This window comes from Hippopotamus amphibius, chromosome X, assembly GCF_030028045.1.
Source record: "Hippopotamus amphibius kiboko isolate mHipAmp2 chromosome X, mHipAmp2.hap2, whole genome shotgun sequence".
Lineage (NCBI taxonomy): Eukaryota > Metazoa > Chordata > Mammalia > Artiodactyla > Hippopotamidae > Hippopotamus > Hippopotamus amphibius.
In genome coordinates, this window is record NC_080203.1 from 7823029 (window position 1) to 7844722 (window position 21694).

At 38.7% G+C, this 21694-nt stretch overlaps 1 protein-coding gene across 1 annotated transcript in view; it reads right to left on the reverse strand.

Annotated features, from left to right (window-relative positions):
• Positions 1 to 17224, reverse strand: part of FMR1NB (FMR1 neighbor) — a 30558-nt gene extending 13334 nt beyond the window's left edge. Inside the window, exons 1-3 of the mRNA XM_057717550.1 lie at positions 17023 to 17224; positions 3888 to 4007; positions 586 to 726 (exon numbers count right to left, since the gene is read on the reverse strand). Coding sequence (XP_057573533.1) covers positions 586 to 726; positions 3888 to 4007; positions 17023 to 17224 — 463 coding nt within the window. The remainder of the gene's footprint in view (positions 1 to 585; positions 727 to 3887; positions 4008 to 17022) is intronic.
• Between the last annotated feature and the right edge of the window lie 4470 nt (positions 17225 to 21694).

Genomic DNA, 21694 nt, shown 5'->3' on the forward strand with positions numbered 1-21694 from the left:
CCATCAAGGGACCAACTGGTAATATGTCCCTACTATCCAAATAAGGGAGCAAAAACAGATGGTCTAGTGCTCAAAACATTGTAAAGAAAAAAAAAATCTTGGGAAGAACCTAATTCAAAAGCAAAAGAACAAAGAGAGAAAGTGATAAACAGCCTTAACAAGAAAACACTCAAGTTACTGTTACATACTGAGATGTTGAAGAAAAGATAAATGAAAAGAATTCTACTCGGGAAGAGAAGGTGGCAAGAGAAAGTAAGCTAAGGCATGCCTAACTGGTATCTTGTCCCAGGCATCGAGGGTTACATCTCATAAAGCCTGGAATCTATGGGACAAGACAGTGACTAAAGCAAAAGAAAAGATGAAACTAATTCCAAACTGCCATAGCCACAACTAAGGACTAGGCAGAAACGGCTCATGAATAGAGGCCTGACCACCTCAGAACTTTCTATAGATGGTATTGCTCTAGGGCTGGGAGCCTGCTCTAAGTGTTAAGCTGAAAGATGCAAATTTAAACTTATACCATTGTGACTTATTTATTCAATTTTTAAAAACAGGAATATAATAAATGTAAAAGGATTAACTTACTATCTTTTATCGGGGTAAAACAGCTAAAGTGACTGATCTTGAATGACGAATAACAGCATTTGTATCCCAAACATTCACTCCTGTTAAGATCTTGCAGCTGATAGCAAGGCTTTACCACCTGATTCTCCCTTGGAATGCATGCTTTTGGAAACAAAATGCAAGAAAGAGAATTCAGCATGGTTAATAAGCACTTTCCCTAATTAAATAATTACTGCAAGACAAAAGAAAACCATTTATGCTTGTACATTTAAAGAAAAGATTGAATGACATATACAAATAGTAATGAATGCTGAAAAATAAGAGTTAAACTAAGTTACCACAAAGTTACTTCACATCATATTTTCAATTCTAGATGAACTGCAGAAAAATATAAATTGTTAACAGATCATTGGTAAGGTAGTTTTTTTTTTTTTTGGTAAGGTAGTTTTAAAATGACTATAAACATAAGCTGAGTATACAAATATAACAAATATATATATGTATACAAATATAACACAGAAGGGGCTAAATAACTAGAACAGGCCAAATGCCCTTAAAACTAACACCTTGTTAAAAGAATACCACAGATACCTTCTCACTCAATTTTACTAAGCTACACAAATGCACTGAATCCATCAGTGAGACTGAATGTAAAGTAAAAATTCACAGTTTACTGCTATAGAGTAAGGTAAGTAATACTATTGGCATTGACCTACTTTCTGTGAACACTCAATCATACTGGCACTCCAATATGTTTTAAGATTCTTCCTTTTGGCCTTAAATTACAACTCTATAATTTCGAATAGGCAATGATTTATGGCATGAATACCAAGATGCATGCAACTGCAATAAATTCATACGTATCTGAATCTGTAAGATTCACAAGCCTAAATAGCTGATTTTTTAAACATCCTGCTTTATATGAGAAACAAATGACAACCAAAAAGGCAGATATCAGATTTTTATTCGAAAAGAAAACCTCTACAATATGGCTTAAGGCCAGCATAGATTCAGTTCAATCTCCAATACTATCAACAACTATGGACTTAGAAAAGTAATAAATATTTTACGATCACGCTAAAGCAATTCAACATCAGCAAAGAACAATATAAATGGTTATAAGTATATTATTACCTCTTGGTATATTTTATTATATTCCTCTTCTTAAACACTGGCAATTCCTGAAGCTCAGATAAAAATAATAACAGCTACCATTCATCAGTCACCCATTTGGGTCAGGTATCTTACTTTACACACATTATTTCTAATCTTCACAACAAACTCTCAAAATTAGTTTTACAACTTCCATTTTTAAAACGAAGAAATAAAGGATCAAAGTAACTTGTGCAAGGTCACAAATTTAATGCATTACCAGTTGGCCTGGATATTCATTTTACAGCTTAGCCTACTTTGTTGTTATACTCTAAGCAATCTGTTCTTCAATTCTTCCAGGCCCAGAGTGACCCTCCTCCCTAGGATGGACTGCATCTGGAATACCATGTTCAGTCCTGGACATCGCACACTCAGGAAAGGGTGACAATTGTTAGGCCCTGGTCAGAAATCAGATGGACTTCCTGTATGCTGAGTTCCTCACTACTGGTACTATTCAAAGACCGCTTTCCAGGAATGAAAATCATACAAGAAGAAATTTTCAATCACAGAAGAGACTAGACTAGATGATCTCTTAGATCTCTTCCAGTGTTGGGCTTCTGTTATTTTATAACTAAATTGCATCTAATGAACTTTATGCCAGATCCCAAAATTAGCTTTCAAACTCAAATTACTAATTTTGAAGAATAAAAGGGGCAGAACAATTTTTATCAGGTTTAAGCATATGACTTTGGTCCAAAGGGAGAAGGATGGTGTGACCTCTCAAGCGTCTCTGCCAGTCTGTCTCAAGGTTATCATTTTAATCTGCAAGAGATGAATCTATTACTAACAACAGCCTAATGACGAGATGACAGTCTTCTCATTAGTGCTTAAGTAGGAAGAATATTCACTTTTAATTATATAGGGGAGGAAATAAATTGGTTAAAAGTATTTCACATTTTATGAATTTGTAGTTATTCTTTTTCAAGAATACAGTACATATATTTTATAAATATTTAATCACTGTTGAAAGATTTGAATCAACCTAGTTAAGATATTTCTCTTAAAATGGAACAATGTTGGGCAAAAACTTCATCTCATAAATTGATTTTGACTCAACTTACCGCACCAGGTTGGAGGAGTATTTCAGAAATGCAGATATCTTATTTAGACCATGTTTAAAGGTGGCTTCAGTGTTTGTGTAATGTACTTATTATACGTAGCTATGGGACAGTTTACATCTGCTATCTTCTTAAGCTCTAAAGCTTAAATCATCATTTGTTGTTTATGACCAACTCCAGCACTCACTGTTCTTTTAGCTTCACAACATACCACCTTATCAGACTTTTCTTTCTCCAATCAATTTGACCATGGTAGTATTTTTAAATAAATTCCTTAAGGAGTTCATTTATTTTGCCATTTTCATTGGTAATAGGTGTCATAACGCTTGTTTTGAACTTGAAACCTCTATAGAGAAACATGAAGAAATTTATGCAAAATCACAGAAGAATTCAGTGGTAGAGTGTGGAATTAAACAATGGATACAATTTAGTGTGTATATATGTACATCAAATTTTGTCAGAATAAATTCTGCATGATTTTAAATAAAAGCTTCATCTTTGTAATTCACATATGTCAATTTATTTGAATCTTCTCCTTGAAAGGGCACTGCGTGCTATACAAAATGAAATGTGTTTATTTGTGGTTAATCTCAGGGGCCATCATGTGCTTGATAAACACATTATATACAGAATCACAAAAAGACAAAGATGTTGTGACTTGAAACCTGAACTTTTTATCATTAAAACAGATGGGAAAACATCTGGTATATTCCATAACATTAGAGCTACACAGTACCCTGATTAATGCCACAGAAGACACTGATTTCACAATACTAGATCAGTGACTAAATTTCAAGCAATGCCATTAAGGTAAATTTTGAAAGGTTTAGAGATTTGTAAAGGAAAAGAATTCTATAAAGAGTAACAAACATTTATGGAATGCCTTAAAATACTGTCAGTTCATTTTTGCGATTCTTTCTGGTAAATATTTTCATTTTAAAGATGAAGACATTGAGGTTCAGAGGTTATCTTGCCTAAGGCAAAGGACAGAGTCAGGATCAAAACTCAGGTTTGTCTCACTCCAATGCCAATACACCATACTGCCTCCTAAACATTTACCTACTGTTTTCAAAACAAGGACATTGGGAAGAATAAAATAAAACAGGAACTTACTTGTTGGAAAGAAATATCTTATCAGAGCTCCCCAGGCAGAAGTTTTTTCCTGATGTTGTCCATTAGCGTTTTCATTGCTCCACTGAATATATTCAGTTGGAGACACAGAATTCGAGAACCCTTAAGAAAAGTGAAATTATTAATCCCAGCATATAAAATATTTATCACCTTCTTTGACCCTTTAAAAGTAATCACCTTTGCTTAAATTAAATATGGGAAGTCTAAGAGCTAACAGATATTGTATTTAAAATTCACAACAGCTTAGGTACAATTAATAATCAATGTTTTTGCTGTGAAATTGAAAAACTGAGCATTAAGTTTAAATAAATTACTTATGAAATAAATTTTAAAATGCTTAAGCTATAGACGGACACATCCCATTGTTGCACTGTAAACTAATTTACAATAGTGAACTTGCCTCTAACAATCTTGACAATCAGAGGCCCAATCAATTAACTTGGAAACAGTATGTATTCCAACTAAATCAGACCCCATTACAGAAACTCTTCGCAAATACGTTGGCTTCTTTATTTACTGATAAAAATCAAGATTAGACACTGTAAACCTTCCTTGTCCTTCCTCACTACTTGAAAACAAGTTTTAGTTTTATTTGCATGATTCTCTCCTATATAAGAGGAGAGAATATCCATCCTCATTCCCATAACACGCATTTGTCCATATCATTAGATATTTTCCAACACTATCTTTAATAACTTCACAGTATTCCATTACATGGCTCTATTATAAATGAGTTAATAACTTCCCCCATACAAAGACATTTAGGTTCTTTACAATTTACCGATATTATGAAGAACACTGCCTAAAAGAACACTCATAGATACAGAGAACAGACTGGTGGCTACCAAAAGCATGGGGTGGGGGGGCATGCGGTGGGGGTGGGGTGGGAGAAATGGGTGAAGTGGGTCAAAAGGTACAAACTTCCACTTATCAAGTAAACAAGTCCTGGGATAATATACTGCACATTTGAAAGCTGCTAAGAGAGTAAATCCTTTTTTAAAATGTTTATTTATTTATTTATTTATTTTATTTATTTGACTGTGTGCAAGTTCTTAGGGCATGCGGGATCTAGTTCCCTGACCAGGGATCAAACCTGGGCCCCCTGCATTGGGAGCGTGGGGTCTTAACCACTGGGCAGCCAGGGAAGTCCCAAGAGAGTAAGTAAATCTTAAAAAGTTCACATCACAAGAAAAAAAAAAATTGTAACTGTGTATGGTGACAGATGTTAACTAGACTTATTGTGGTGATTTCACAATATATACAAATATCAAATCATTGTGTTATATACATGAAACTAATATAATGTTAGATGCCAATTATATACCTGAATTAAAAATAAGAAAAAGAAAAAAATAAAGAATTCTGCAGTGCAATGATTATCACTGGAACTATATATTTGCAGATATTCATGAAAAATTCCTTAGGATAAATTCTTAAGGAATGGCTCTTGACCTTGGCCACACTACCCTCCAGTAAGGCTGCCCCAAGGTATACATCTATCAGCAGTGCAGGCAAATGTCCATATTCTTGGACCCTCACTTTTTGTTGTTTGTTTGATGGCCAAAATAATGGTATCCCTTGTTTTAATTTGCACCCTTAGTCATCAGTGAGCTGATCTCTTTCATGTATTTGTTGTGTAGTCGAGAACTTAACCCTTAGCCACATATGTTGTAAATACTTTTCAAGGTAGTCAGCTACGTTCATATTTTTTATGATGTTCTGGGAAATTCAAAAGTTTAAAATGTTTTATGTAATCAAATGTATCAATTCCTTTACTATTTCTGCCTCTCAGGCCATGTTTTAAAAGGCATTGTGAACCTTTTAAAGAATGTCACCTGCCATTATAGTAAACAAAGGATGTTGCCAGCCACATCCACCAAGCCATAAGCCACTGCAATCGCCACAGACGGTACGCCTTGAGGGGATTCAGGATGGAGAAAAGCAGGATACTGGCCCTAGATAGTTAAGATGCACATCAAGGGAATAATTTCAATAAGCCCAGACTCTTGCATCTTCCCATACAGAGAAAAGCACTAAATTCATTAATTTGAGATGTCTGATTTTTCTTTAATTAGCAGTAATCTTTTGATGTTTGACTACCTGGGTGTTTTTTTTGTTTTGTTTTTATCAAAAACTCCTATAGATCCTGGCTGCTCCCTTACCTCTTTGGAACAGTCCCTCAGAGCTATCTGAGAGGCTGTTTCCTGGGCTTCAGTCCTAGAAAGTCTGCCAAATAAAACATAATTCTCAAATTTTAGGTTGTGCATATTTTCAGTCAATAGCATTCTACACTCTAATATTTCCTTCTAACACTTTTATAGTTTCACTTTAAATTTAAATCTTTAACCCATCTCAAAAATATTTTGGAGTATGTTATGAAGTAGGGATACATTTTTTTCCAGTTTTCCTAATACCGTTTATTAAATCCATACTTTCCTACTTATGACATCACCATCATATTCTAAGTCCTTAGTCATAAATTTGTTTCTTGGCTTTCTATTCTGTTCCACTAATCTATCTGTTCAAGCACCAATACCACTGTTATAATTTATTATATTGTCATATGTTTTAATAACTGATCTGGCAATCTTTGTATTAGTCCTCATTATCAAAATTTTATTCTCAACTCTGAAGAATTTTTTAGATGAAACTCAGAATCATTCTGTCAAATCAAAAAATCCTAATAATATTTTTATAGTAATTATGCTTATTTAACATTCATTCAAATAACATTTATTGTGTGACTCGTATTAGGCATGAATTTACTTAAATGTAGACTCATTTGGAGAGAACTGATAACAGTACAAAATTATCTCAGCCAAGAATCTCACTCATTCGAGTCTTTTTTTACCTCCCTGAGTAAGGTTTATAGTTGTATTCATATAGGTCCTGTATCATTCTTATTATACTTATTTCCATATGTCAAATATATTTTGTTATGTTATGAATATTATTATGTTGTCATAAGAATACTCACTTATCATTTTTAATCTCCTTTATATCAATGATAATATTCTTTCTTTAATGAGACCAACTTCCACTACATACACTTGAATGTATATTCTCAGCCTGTACAGTACTTTATTATAACATGAACTTTATCATATGAATATGAACTTTATTATATGTTAAATCAAGCTAACATATTATTCAAATGGTCAATATCTTTATTTTTTCTGTCAGACTAAAATATGCATATCATAGTCTCCCACTATGATTATAGATTTGTCCATTTCTACTTGAATTTCTAAAACCAGCTGTTTTATATATTTCAACAGCATGCATATTCACTCATTACAGTTTTGTCTTCACTGTGTATTACATATCTTGACAATATTAAAAAATAACCCATTCTTGTCCTGTTTGTTTTCTCCTAACCCACACTTGTTCAATAAATATGTATGTCTACTATATTCAAGGCTTTGAGGATACATCAGTGAACCAATCAGATAAGATCCCTACCCTCATGGAGCTTACAATATAGTGGAGAAAACAAACAAAAAGTAAACTAACAAATTAAATAATTATAAGTTGTAATGCGTGCAATGAGGAAAGTGGATACCAATACAATATAAGGTAGGGGATCTACTTTAAATAGGGGCTGGCCTCTCTGAGATCATATTTCAGCTTTAAAAAAAAGAGATTAGAAGAAACTGGCCATACAAAGGGCTTGGAAGAGTGCTTACAGCACAGGGAACAAGAAGAGAGATTAATTTGCCAGACATACTTTGCCAGATTAGAGGGCTCACTGCCCTACATCATACAGGAAAGGAGCTACAGCTGGAAGCAGCCTTGACAGGACTTGTGTACTTCCATTTGTTCACTCAGTGCCCACCCTTGCACAATTGACTGTTCTTGTCAACACACCATCTGAAGTAAGCATTGGCTGGCAGTAGAACACAGCGACCTGAGTCTCCATACTAGATCATCTTCTACAGGCGGTGTGCTCTCTGGAGTCCCTCCAGGATGCAGACTGACCTCCAACTCAGAGTACCCTAGCCTCCAGATCCTGGCAGACAGGCTTGGCTTTAACTGAAGTGAAACACAGGTTGCTGAAACTTGTCTCAGTAATGTCTGGCCTGGCCTTGTTTCTATCTTTCAGAAATCCCTCCAAATTTCTGGCATATCAATATAGATAGCACCCAGGACTTGCCTGGTGGTCCAGTGGTTTAGACTTCACACTCCCAATGCAGGGGTCCCGGGTTTGATCCCTGTTCAGGGAACTAAATCCCGCATGCCGCAACTAAGAGCCCACATGCTGCCACTAAAAGATCTCACATGTCGCAACTAAAAAGATCCTGCATGCTGCAACGAAGACCTCACAGGTGGCAACGAAGATCCCGTGTGCCGCAACTAAGAAGTGGCCCAGCCAAATGAATAAATAAATAAATAAATATTTTTAAGAAATTTTTTTAAATTAACAAAAACAGGATCAAACTACACACTTATTAAATTTTTTTTAATAAAGATAGCACCCTCTTGGTTCTCTGGGTTTTCAACTATCACAGATCTTTTGGTCACTTCAATGGATACAAAAGGAGGAGGCAACTGAACATTTACTCAGATAAGCACCATCAGCAGCAGCCTGAACCAAAAGCCTCCAGCATGTTTAACCTGCTCTCTACCACTGGTTTCTTCCCTACTCTGAAAGACAATTATTTATAAATTAACTTGAGCACTATTTCCCAAAGTGTGGTATGAGTACCATCATTACAAGAGTTGACTCTAGGCGAAACACAGCTGAATATTTATGGATGTAATTAATCTTCACTACTTAGGTGTTCATTATGCAAGTGGACCAAAAATATACATGACTAGTATATCAAAACTACCATGACACCAAACAAGGTTGACATCACTCACCATATGGCAAACCTTTATAAAATCCCCTTTGACATCCCTGTTCTTTCATTCCTGGAAGCACCTGTCCTTTCCTCTCTCCAAAATCTCCCTTCAGCCAGTGCCCAGGTCTTTTCAGAGCTTCCTCTTCACTTTATTAGGCTCCAGCCTCTTTCCCCTCCCCCACTGTTTTTCATATGCAGAATAATTTCATTCCCTATGCTTCTAATTTGCATCTGTACACTCATTAAGCTCAGCAAATAAAAGATTAGGAGCCAGCGTCCCTAAATGGCAGCAAGAAATGGTAAAGAACCAATTATGTTTCCCTGTCACAAAGAATTTTTATTTTTTAATTTCCCTGTTACCAAAAAAAAAGACTGAAAATCTAACTACGTTTCAAAGAACAAAAAAAAAAGACTCAAAGCTGTGGGCTTTATGGACATGTGAGCTGTGCAATCTACAGAATGTGGCTCTTAGAAAGATCCCACACTTGGTTTAATGTTCTGCTACTGTCTTGAAATTCATAATACATTTTGAACAAGGGACCCCCACATTTTCATTTTGCTAATCATGTTGCCAGCCCTGCACTCCAGTGAGGTCTCTCAGATGAGGAACTAGATTAAAGGGTAAAGAGACAGAATACAAACAGCAGCTAACAGTATCACCTTGAGGAAGATTCTGCTAGGACTTTAGTTAAGCTGAGGGTCTACTTATGCTGCAGTCTTTTCTGGGCATTGGCCTCAAACAGACCTGAATTTGCATCCTGGCTCTGCCACATACTAGCTGGTGAACTTGGGCAAATCAATAAACTTCTCTTTGCCTCAGTTTACTCATCTGCAAAATGGGAATAATATTTATTTTGAAGAATTGTAACTATTAAATGAAGTCATACATGAAGTGCTTAGTACAATGTAAAATGAGTAAATATTCTATCATATGTCTTTCACTTTTTTAATTGTTTCTGATTTTTAATTTAACAATATTACTTTGTTTTCAGGATATTTGTTTTCATAAATAATTCTCTTAATTGCAAATATGACCAGTTTTCCATTTATAACAGTGCTACAGTTTCCTTTTAAAATAAATATATCAATAAAAAAGTGAGGCAATTTAAAGAAAAATATGAATAACTGGTAGCACTAAGATAACAAAGAATTATGAAGGTGTTATACAAACGACTGAGGCAGGAGAAAAACCTGTCTAGTGAGATATCCTCAATTTTTAGACAAGATAACTGAAGCTTAAAGAAGTAAAAAAAAACTCACCAAAAGTCACACAGCAAGTCAGTGGCAGAATCATGGCAACTCAGGCTGCTCCAACTACACCACAGACACAAAAAGCAAGACCAAACTTGGTGTTTAGTGTTGTACAAGGCAGTCAATCAGACCTTCTATCTAGGTGCACTGCTTCATTCACTCCCCAAGGATAACAGATAAATGAAGTATTAATATAATAATACAGAAACTAGTCACGTGGTTTTTTCCATGGAGCTAAAAAAGCATTCTGAAAATATCACCTATTATTAATCAATCTTTATTTCTCTCTCTTTTTAACCTCCCCAAATAGGATGTGCAATAAGGACTGACCCAACAGGTTACAGAGAATTGGAGGAAAAGCTGGGATCAAACTCTCAGTCCCAATCTACAGTCTCTTCATGCTGTATGCCACCAGTCTATATGCCTTACACATAAAAATAACCTGAAAAACAAGTCTAAATGACAGTACATCCTGGAGCTATCCCAGAGTTACTTCAGATCCCTCAACCTCAATTCTCCTTTGGTGGGATTAAACCTAAGAGAATTCAGAAGGGTCTACCTAGGAAGAAGGGAAATTTTAGCTCTGGGACCAGGTGCCCTGCTTTCACTGCAATACTCCAGGGACATGACCAAATTATTTTACCCCTCAGTGTGTATGAGTTTGCTAGGGTCATTGTAAGAAAGCACCATAAAGTGCGTGGCTTAAAACAACAGAAATGTATTGTCTCAACGATTCTGGAGGCCAGAAGTCCAAAATCAAGATGGCAATAAGGTTGGTTCCTTCTGACAACTGTGAAGGAAAGCCTCTCTCCTTGACCTGTAGATGGCTGTCTTCTCCCTGTGTCTATTTGTATAGTCTTTCTACTATCAATGTCTATTTCTGTGTCCAAATTTCCCCTTTTTATAAGGACACCATTTATATTGGATTAGGGCCCACCTCACTTTAATTTGATTACCTCTATAAAGACCTTATCTCCAAATAAGGTCACATTCTGAAGTACTCGGGTTTAAAAGTCCAACAGTTTTTCTTGGGGGGGGGGACACAATTCAACCCATAACACAATGAATTTAGTTACATTAAGTTAAATCATTTTAAATGCAAAATGATATTCAATCCATCCAGCCACTTATTACCTCCTGAGAATCTGGGAAATCTGACAACATAATGAATGAATCACGGATTATTTTAGGAGAAAACATGTTAAACCTATATTGGAAAAAGTCCTCATGGAAATAAAGAAATCACACTGAATAACAGTATTCTCTTTTTGTAAGAGTTCTACTCAGAATTAGAAAATGAATTCACGGACTAAGAAAATAAAGTGTACAATTTGTAGTTTTTTTTTTTTTAATTACTTTTTCAGGGAATGGAAAAGCTCTCAGTTTGTAAGGTTCTCAGTTTTATCTGTAACTAACATTTACAAATATATTAAAAATAATTCAGAAATACTTTGTATTTTATATGAATAGTAGGAAAAATAAATATGAATAATTCAAAGTAATATGATTTGTAAATGATCATTTAAAAAGCATCTCAAAATATTTTTCAAAAAGCAGAAATCATATTTTTCTAACTTATTTAAAACAGTTGATAAAAGAGTGCATAACATACTTTGTTTAACATTGAATTTCATCCCCAAGCAGCTGTGACATAGTATACAGTGGTCTCTGTTCCTTTTACTTACAATGCCTCTGCCCAATTTTTGCCTCCTTTGACTGTGGGAGGACCTTGGTTGAGGAGATGGAAGGCCTCTGGGGAGGGCAGGGAGAGAGAAGTCACTGAGATTAGAGGTGGGAGTGATGGAAGTTCTTTGGGCTTGAAGCTGGAGCTTGAGGGAGGGAGGAAAGAAGGGAGGGAGGAATACTGTGGGAAAGCCAAGTCCTTTATGGAGAGGAGTGGAATACCATTGTGAGGGGAGTTGGGAAGGAAGGCAGGCCAAGGGAGATAAGGTAGAGAAGGCCCTTTTTTGAGAAGGCTATCTTGGAGCTAAGGAGAGAAGGCTGTGGGAAAAGGAAAAGTATTTGAGTTGGGGGCAAGAAAGATTTGGAGGAGGAGGAGGGAAAGACTTTGAGTGAGGAAAGTGAGGCAGCAAGAACAGAGTAGAAGGAGGTAAAGGAGACTTTTGAGGAAGGAGAGAATACCTTTGGGTGGCAAGGGAAGAGAAACCTGTGAGTGGGGAGAATGGGGGGTCTTTGGAGGGCTAAAACAGGCATCTGAGAGGGAGGTGAGCAAAGGTCTCAAGGAAGGTAAATAAGAAGGGAAGGGAAGGATTTTGACTGAGGAAGAGAAGGCCTTTGTGAAGGTAGGTTAGAGAGGACAATGTGACATAAGAGAATGAAGGCATTTTAAAAGGGAGGTGAGGGAGTGAAGACCTTGCATGAGGGCTTTGTGAAATAATGAAGAAAGGCTTTTGAGTGAGGGGAGAGAAGGCCTGTGAGATAAGCAAAATCATTGTGGGGAGGTGAAAAATGAAAGGACCTTGACCGAAGGTTAAGAAGAACTTCTGGAGTAGTGATGAGGAAGGGAAAGCATTTGTGAGAGTAAGAGAGGAAAGGGATTTGTGAAGTGAGGTGACAGAGGGAAGGTCTTTGTGAGTGTAAGTAAAGGAGGAAAGTTCTTTGAGAAAGTAGGTGAGGGAGTTTAGTACTATGTGAGGAGAGGGAAGTTCCTACTTTGTGAAAGGACTGGAGGGAAGAAGTGAAGAAAGGAAGTCATTTGTGAGGGTAGAGGAGGCAAGGAAGGCAACCAAGAAAGAAGGAAAGGTATCTGTGAGAGGAAGTGAGTAAGGAAAGGTCTTTGAGAAGGGAGGTGATGGAGAAAGGAATTTGAGAGGTGAGGTAAGCAGGGTTAGTAAGGTTATGTTATAGGTGCAAGAGCTTTAAGAGAGGAGCTGGTGGAGGTTAGCACTTTGAGTGGTGAGGTGAGGGAGATCAGTATTATGTGATGGAAGATAACAAAAAGGCCTTTGGAGAAATGAGGGACAGAAGTTATTCATGAGGGAAAGAAGGGCATCTGTGCAAGTTGGTGAGGGGATTTAGTAGTTTGTGAAAGGAGGCTAGGGAAGGAAGACCTTTCAAGACCTAATATAAGCAAAGAGATTGAAACACTAATCAAAACCTCCCTAAAAAGAAAAGTCCTGGAGCATATGGCTTCATTGGTGATTTCTACCAAATATTTAAAGAATTAATACCAATCTTTCTCAAATTCTTCCAAAAGATAGAAGAGAACACTTCTTAAATCATTCGATGATGCCAGTATTAATCTGATACCAAAGCCAGACAAAGATACCACCAGAAAAGAAAACTATAAACCAATATCACATATGAATACAGGTACAAAATACTGGCAAACCAAATGCAACAGCATATTGAAGAGTATACAAAATGACCAGGTGGGGTTTATCCCAGGAATCCAAGGATTGTTCAACATAAGAAAATCAATGGAACACACCACATTAATAGAATGAAGGAGAAAACTCACATGATCACCTCATTTGATGCAGAGAAGTATTTGGCAAAATCTGACACCTTTCCTGATAAAATCACTCAGCAAACTATGAATAGAAGGGGTTTTTCTCAATATGATAAGGAACATTTATGAAAAATCAACAGCTAACATCATAATCAATAGTGAAAGACTGAAAGCTTTCCCTTGAAGATCAGGAGCAAGATAAGGATACCCACTTTTAGCACTGCTATTCAACATTGTATTAGAAGTTCTAGCCACAGAAATTAGAACATAAAATGAAATAAATGGCATCCAAAATGTAAAGGAAAAAATACAACTATCTCTATTCACAGATAAAATAATTTTATATGCAGAATATTTTTTAAGTTCACAACAAAACCTACTAGAGCTAATACAATTCAGCAAAGTTGTCGAGTACAAGATCAACACGCAAAAATCAGTTGTGATTCTATGCACCAGCAATAAATAATCCAAAAAAGAAACTAAGAAAACAATTCCATTTACAATAGCATCCAAAAGAATAAAATATCTAGGAATAAATTTACCCAAGGAGGTTAAAGACTTGTACAGTGAATACTACAAAACACTGCTGAAATAAATTAAAGAAAATATAAATAAATGGAAAGACATGCCATGTTCATGGATTGAAAGACTTAATATTATTAAGACAATAATACTGCCAAACGTGATCTACATATTCAATACAATCTCTATAAAAACTCCAGTGGCCTTTTTACATAAATGGAAAAGCTAGTCCTCAAATTTATATGGAATTGCAAGAGGACTTGAATGCTCAAAACAGTATGAGTAAGGAACAAAACTGGAGGAATCACATGTCCCAATTTCTCAACTTGCCATAAAGCTATAGTAATCAAAAGAGTATGGTACTGGGCTTCCCTGGTGGCACAGCAGTTGGGAATCACCTGCCAATGAAGGGGACATGGATTCAATCCCTGGTCTGGGAAGATCCCACAAGCCGCAGAGCAACTAAGCCCATGCACCGCAACTACTGAAGCCCAAGGGCCTAAAGCCCATGCTCGGAAACAAGAGAAGCCACCACAATGAGAAACTGGCACACCGCAACAAAGAGCAGCACCCGCTCTCCACAACTAGAGAACACCTGTGTGCAGCAATGAAGACCCAACGGAGCCAAAAATAAAATAAATAAAAAATAAAATAAATTTAAAAAAAATTTTAGGTACTTCCTAGGTGGCGCAGTGGTTAAGAATCCACCTGCCAATGCAGGGGACACGGGTTCCATCCCTGCTCTGAGAAGATTCCACATGCCACAGAGCAACTAAGCCCGTGTGCCACAACTATTGAGCCCATGTGCCACAACTACTGGAGCCCGTGTGCCCAGAGCCTGTGCTCCACAACAAGAGAAGCCACCAAAATGAGGAGCCTGTGCACTACAATGAAGAGTAGCCCCTGCTCGCTGCAACTAGAGAAAGCCCATGTACAGCAACAAAGACCCAACACAGCCAATAAATAAAGATAAATAAATTTATTAAAAATTTTGATAAATAAATGTACTCTTAAAAAAAAAGAGTATGGTACTGGCATAAGGATAGACACATAGACCAACAGAATAGAACTTAAAGTCCATCAATAAACCCACAGGTCTATGGTCAACTAATTTTCAACAAGGGTGCCAAGACTATTCAATGGGGAATGAACAGTCTCTTCAAAAAATGGTACTGAAATAACTGGATATTCACATGCAAAAGAATGACATTAGACCCCTAACATACACAAAAATTAATACAAAGTGGGTCAACAACCTAAAAATAAGGACTAAAACCATAAAACCCTTAAAAGAAAACATAGGCATAAATCTTCATGACTCTGGATTTGGCAATGAATTCTTAGATATGACACAAAAAGCACAAGTGACAAAATTTTAAAAAAAAACATATAAATTGGACTTCCTCAAAATTGAAAACTTTCGTGCATCAAAAAAACATTATCAAGAAAGTGAAAAGAAAACCTACAGAATGAGAGAAAATATTTGCAAATCACATACGCAGAATATATGAATAACTTACAACTCAATAACAAAACCACAAACAATCCAGTTTAAAATGGTCAAATGATTTGAATAGGTATTTCTGAAAAGAATATATACAAATATCCAAAAGCACATGAAAAGGTTCTTAACATCATTAGTCATTACGAATATACAAATGAAAAGCGCCATAAGGTACCACTTCACTGGCACTGGAATGGTGATACTCAAAAAGAAGGGGGCGGGGCTTCCCGGGTGACGCAGTGGTTAAGAATCCGCCTGCCAATGCAGGGGACATGGGTTCGATCCCTGGTATGGGATGCTTCCACATGCTGCGGAGCAACTAAGCCTGTGCACCACAACTACTAAGCCTGCACTCTAGAGCCTGCGAGCCACAACTATTGAGCCCACGTGCCACAACTACTGAAGCCTGTGTGCCTAGAGCCCATGCGCCACAGCAAGAGAAGCCACCACAATGAGAAGCCTGCGCACCGCAACGAAGAGTAGCCCCCGCTTGCCACAACTAGAGAAAGCCCACGCACAGCAACAGACCCAACACAGCCAATAAATAAATAAATAAATAAATAAATATTTTTTTTAAAAAGAGGGGGTTGCTAACAAATACTGCTGAAACGGGGACCCTCATACACCGTCGGTGGGAATATAAATTGGCTCGACAACTTTGTAAAAGTTTGGCACTTCCTCAAACAGTTCAACATGGAATTCACATAGGACCCAGCAATTCCACTCCTAGATATATGCCCAAGAGAACTGAAAACATACAGACACAAAAACCTATATATGAATATTCATAACAATATTATTCATAATAGCCAATAACTGGAAACAACCCACATGCCCATTAACTTGATAAACGGATAAACAAAATGCCTTATATTCATATCACAGAATAGTACTCGGCCATAGAAAGGAATGAAGTACCAACGCATAAGCTACGACGTGTCCACATCTAGAAACCATGATGCCAAGTCGAAAAAGCCAAACACAAGGAAGGACAAATACTACACGTCCCCTTTTATAGGAAATGTCCAGAACGAATCCAGAGAGACACAGGTAGACTGGGGGGGCGGGGGCTGGGAAATGAGGAGTAATCGCATTCTTCGCGGGTGTGGGTTTGAACCCGGGGTGAGGAACACATTTTGGAACGAGATAGAGGTGGTGGCTGCTCAACACTTAAATATCTAAATGCCACCCAACTGTTCACGACCAAATAGTTAACTTTACGTTCAGAGAACTTCACCCCATTTTTTTTTAAGCCGGGGGTGGGGGGGGGGGGTGAGGCGGGAAGGTTTCCTGAGGACAAGTGGGGAGGGAAGGGCTTTCTGGGCGGAGGCGAGGGAGGGAGGGAAGGTGCTTCTGAAGAGAAATGAGGAGAGAAGCCGTTTGTCGTCTGACGGGAGGGCACACGCGGAGGGAGGGACCGATGGCCTTCGCGCCACCGCGCAGAGGCCGCGCCCTTCGGCGCCCTCCCCTCACCCTCCCGGCCCCCTGAGGGGCCCTCGTCCGCGTCCCCCGGGCGGCACTCACCGGCATTCACGTAATAGCACAGCATTAGCAGGGCCCAGAAGCAGAGCAAGACCACCGCGAAGCGTTTGCAGGCCCACACCTTCACCACAGAGTGGAGGTTGTCGGCCTGCAGGCCGCGCAGAGAAGCCTGCCAGCTGGGCTGGGGCGTGGCCGCCCTGAAGACCAGGTGCCCGGACGTGCTGCGCCCAGGGTGCCACCCCATCGCCGGGTTCTCCGCACTGTACTCCGCCCGAAAACTGATCAGCCTGGAGCGTACCCCGCGCAATACCCGAGTATTCGGTCGGGTCCTCTCTGGCATCCACCTCGCCTCAGAAGGCATTCCTCAGAGCGCTCGCCACACAGACCCACAACCTCTCCAAAAGCCGCCAAATACCCAGAAGCCCCCAGGGCAGTGACGCTTACATAAAACCGCCGGCGGCACGTGCGGTCCTCGTGGGGTGCCCAGGCCCCGCCCCTTCGTAACGGCCAGGTCTCGTGGCTTGTGCGCATGCGCAGCTCAAGGCCCGGCCCTCTTAGGGCTTGTCGAACGTTTTCCGGGACTCGTGGCTTGTGCGCATGCGCCGCTCAAGGCCCGGCCCTCTTAGGGCTTATGGAAAGTTTTCCGATGATTGAGTGGGGTTCCAAGGCCTGCGCAGGTAGTAGGACTACTCGTCACCCAGCAACACAAAGGCCTCACTGGAATTCGTACTCCAGCCTTGGCTGCTAATTCCGCCTCAAAGTCAGTCCTCTGACACCACTGTAGCCTCTGCGGTCACCACAGTTAGTCACTGCAGCACCATCCGATAGAAATGGCTTTTTAAATGTAAATTTTCATTATTTGAAATTAAACGGAATTAAGAAATCGCTTCTTCCTCAGTCCCGGTAGCCCCATATCAAGTGTTCAGCAGCCACACATGGCTCAAGCAACCATATCGGACAGGGCGAAAAAGGAGCATCTCCATCGCTGCAGAAAGTTGTGATGGGCAGCACTGGATGTGAAGAGCGACGATCGTGAATATGGTAGATATTCAATAAGTTGCTACAATGTGGTAGGAGCTTTTACGTGGAACAAGATGGTATTTGCCTTCAGAGACCTTAAGGTTGAGTTACGAATAAATGCGACAATAGGACAATATGAGAACAAAGTGTGCGAGGAACACAAAAAAAGTGACCCAGAACACTTTGATTTGATTCCCATCATTTGTCACCAACGAATTGGGTGACCCTAAGTGCCCTCCTGCTGTGCCTTAGTGCTGCACGTGCGTGTAAAATGAGAGTGTGCATTGTGTCAGAGTCCCCTTTTGACTCTAAAATCTGACCCTTGGGCAAAATCCCATTAACTCACTTGGTGTGGGCACATCTGCAAAAACACCTTGTAGGTGATGCTGGAGCACCTCTGTTCAGCTACCTCCTTCTAGTTTTCAAGGGATGTGGAAATGACCCCCTTCAATTGCATTTCCATCTTTTTTCTTACTATATTTTACTCGGGCTTTCCAAATGGTTTTCTACTAATCATATTCTATTGTTCATATTGTTCTTTCCAATGTTAATAAGCATTCCATAGGGGAAAGGAGGAAGGAAGTTTTCCTATGTAAATAATTATTGAAATTTAGCCCACTCCACCCCACCCCCATATCTAGGAGCAATTCACAATGCTCTTTAGTTTATTAAAGAAACTGACAGGAAAAGAAGCTGCTTCCCTTTCCTTTTATATTTTTTAATCTTCGTTTCTTTTCTTTTTTTTCTTTTTTTTTTTTTGGCCTCAGCTTTTCCAAAACTAATTTGACCAGAGGACACCTGTATTAACAGCTTTTGAAATTATTGCCTTCAACTGTGAGGAACAGGAAAAGTATCTGAGATTTTACTGTACTTCTGAGTAACAAGGCAGCCTGCCACAGTTTCGTAAGTGCTGGCAGAAGATGCAAGACTTCTGGGTCAGAGACAAAGGACAAAAGCTCCCCTAGACATGCAGACACTCAAGAGACCCATGAACAATTGCCTCCCAACAGCAACCTTGTTCATGTCAGAGAACCTGTGGAAAATGATCGCAGGACCAGGCACCACGCAGCCGCCCTGAGGGCTCAGGGATTAAGCTAGAGCACACGGGGTAGGAACTCAACTCTCTACCACCTCACGGGTTGTGCTCTCTGAGCCTTAGTTTTCCCTTCTGCAAATTATGTGCTGTGAACATCCTGGTTGTGAAGATTCTTTCCAGCTCGGCTTGCTGTGACTCGTACTTGACTGTAGCATTTGCGGTTGCTGTCACCAGGCAAGGCATGGCAGTTCTGCAATAATGCAATGCTCGTGAGCAATCCACATTATGCTGCTAGAAATACACATTACTAACAAAAACTCGGGGACAAAATCTCTAAGATTAAGCTTGAGTACTTCCTGGTTTACAAAACACTACTTCAAGATGGAGGGGGAGGTACAAAAAGCCATGTGAAGTATCCACTTTGTAGATTATCAGATGTAGATTTAAATCCTGCACTGGCTTTCCTCTTTCATCCTATATTTTCAAGGGAACTAAATTTGATACTAGTCAATCTAGACCTAATTAGGGAGGAAAATCTGTTGCATGGGCATGAATACAAGAACTGCTTTGCAAGATGGTACATACCACTGCTCAGAATGTAACTACCATTCTTATGGAAAATCGAAAATTGACACTTTTTAGAATATCACTACAGGCAGCCATGAAAAGATGTTCAACCTCAGGTAATCAGGGGAATGCAAATTAATCAACAATGAGATAATTTATGCTCATCGGATTGGCAAACAGTAATAAATATTCACAAGAATGTACAGAAATGGGAACTCCAGCATTGCTGGTGGAGGTGCAAATGGGTACAACCACTTAAGACAGCAATTTGACAACAGCTTGAAAGGTTAACTATTCACATATTCTGTGACCCAGAAATTCTACTTTTAGGTATCTATCCTGTCACCTATGTATACAAAAAGACACGTACAAGGACATTCATTGTTATAATGAAAACAACATAAAGGATGTCTCAGTAGGGAAACAGAAACAAATTGTTGTTCATTCCTATAATGTATTAATATGTAGTACTTAATGATGATCAGAATTAATCACCTTAACCGACATAGTAATTCTTTTTTTTTTTTTTTTGGTGGATCTGCCTAGTGGCATAAGGTGGCAGTTTCAGCTTCTAATTCAGTGGAACCATTGTTGTGTTCCCTGAAAGAGATATTTCTCTCTTGAATAATAAGCTTCTAAAATAGCAGAAATCAGAGAATGAGAAGCAAAGTGCAAACGTGTACAAGCGTGTCGTTAGGCATCATTCTCACCATCACCCCCTTGGTCCATAGCCCCATGTATTCTGATTCTGGGAGAAACAGTGCCTTATGTTGATTACTGGTCCTACAAGACAGCACTGCAAACTTACAGGGTGTTTCTCCTAGGTGGTGTCATAACTAGGTTTTTAATAGGTGATTTCATTGTTCTAGTAAGCCAACTTCTTTTTTTCCAGCTTTTCTGTGGTATAATTGACAAATAAAATTGTAAGATATTTAAAGTGTACACATGGTGATTTGATATACACATACATTGTGAAAAGATTCCCACCATCTAGTTAATTACAACATCTATCACCTCACATCTCTCTCTCTCTCTTTCTCTCTCTCTTTTTGGTGAGAACATTTAAGTTCTACTCTTAGCAAATTTCAATTATACAATACAGTGTTATCAACTATAGTCACCATGTTATAAGTTAGATCCTCAGACCTTATTTATCTTACAACTGAAAATTTGTATCCTTTTACCAACCTTTCCCTGTTTCCCCTACCCACCAGCCCCCAGCAACCACATTTTTACTCTCTGTTTCTGTTTCTGAGTTTCACTTTTTTTTTGTAAGATTCCACATATAGATGGTACCACACAGTATTTGTCTTATTTCACTTAGTATAATGCCCTCAAGTTCCATCCGTGTTGTCACAAGTGGCAGATTTCCTTTTTTCTTATGGCAGAATAATATTCCAGTGTGTGTGTGTGTGTGTGTGTGGTGTGTTTCACATCATCTTTGTCCATATTTCTTCAGGAGACGTTTCCTGACCCTCAGACCAGTTTAGATCCCCTTCTTATACTTTCCTATGCTGTTAGGTTATAACGTCATTAATCCTCTGGTGCTTGAATGGGAAAAATAGAACTCAGAGTTAATTCAGAGAAAGATCTGCTCCATGTTTACTGCCTCCTCCACTCACAGGACAGGATGGACTGAAGTAGCTGTACATCTTTCTGGTGGGTTTTCTTTGTTTACATTGAGTTGAATTTCATCTGTTAAGCAAACATGCTTCCAAACCTCTCATCCAACATTTTTTAATATTTATTTTTTGTATTGGGGTATAGTTGCTGTACAATGTTGTGCTAGCTCCTGCTGCACAGCTCTCATCCAATTTTACCACCCCATCAACAAGGCGGGAGAGTGGAAAGTCTGTTGTCCCCTATCTGGAATTGGCATGGGACACCAAAGTGTCTAGAAAAGTCCGCAATCCTTCAGGGTTTCTGAGGGCGGCTAAAGAGAATAAAATGCCAGTCTCGGTGGTTTAAAACTGCACAGGTTTATTGCTTGCTCACGCTACCTGCTCATTGTCCTCACTGAGACCTGGCCTGACAGAGGTGTCACTGCCTTGTGATGTCGCCATCTCCACTTGAGCTTCCAAATTGCCGTGC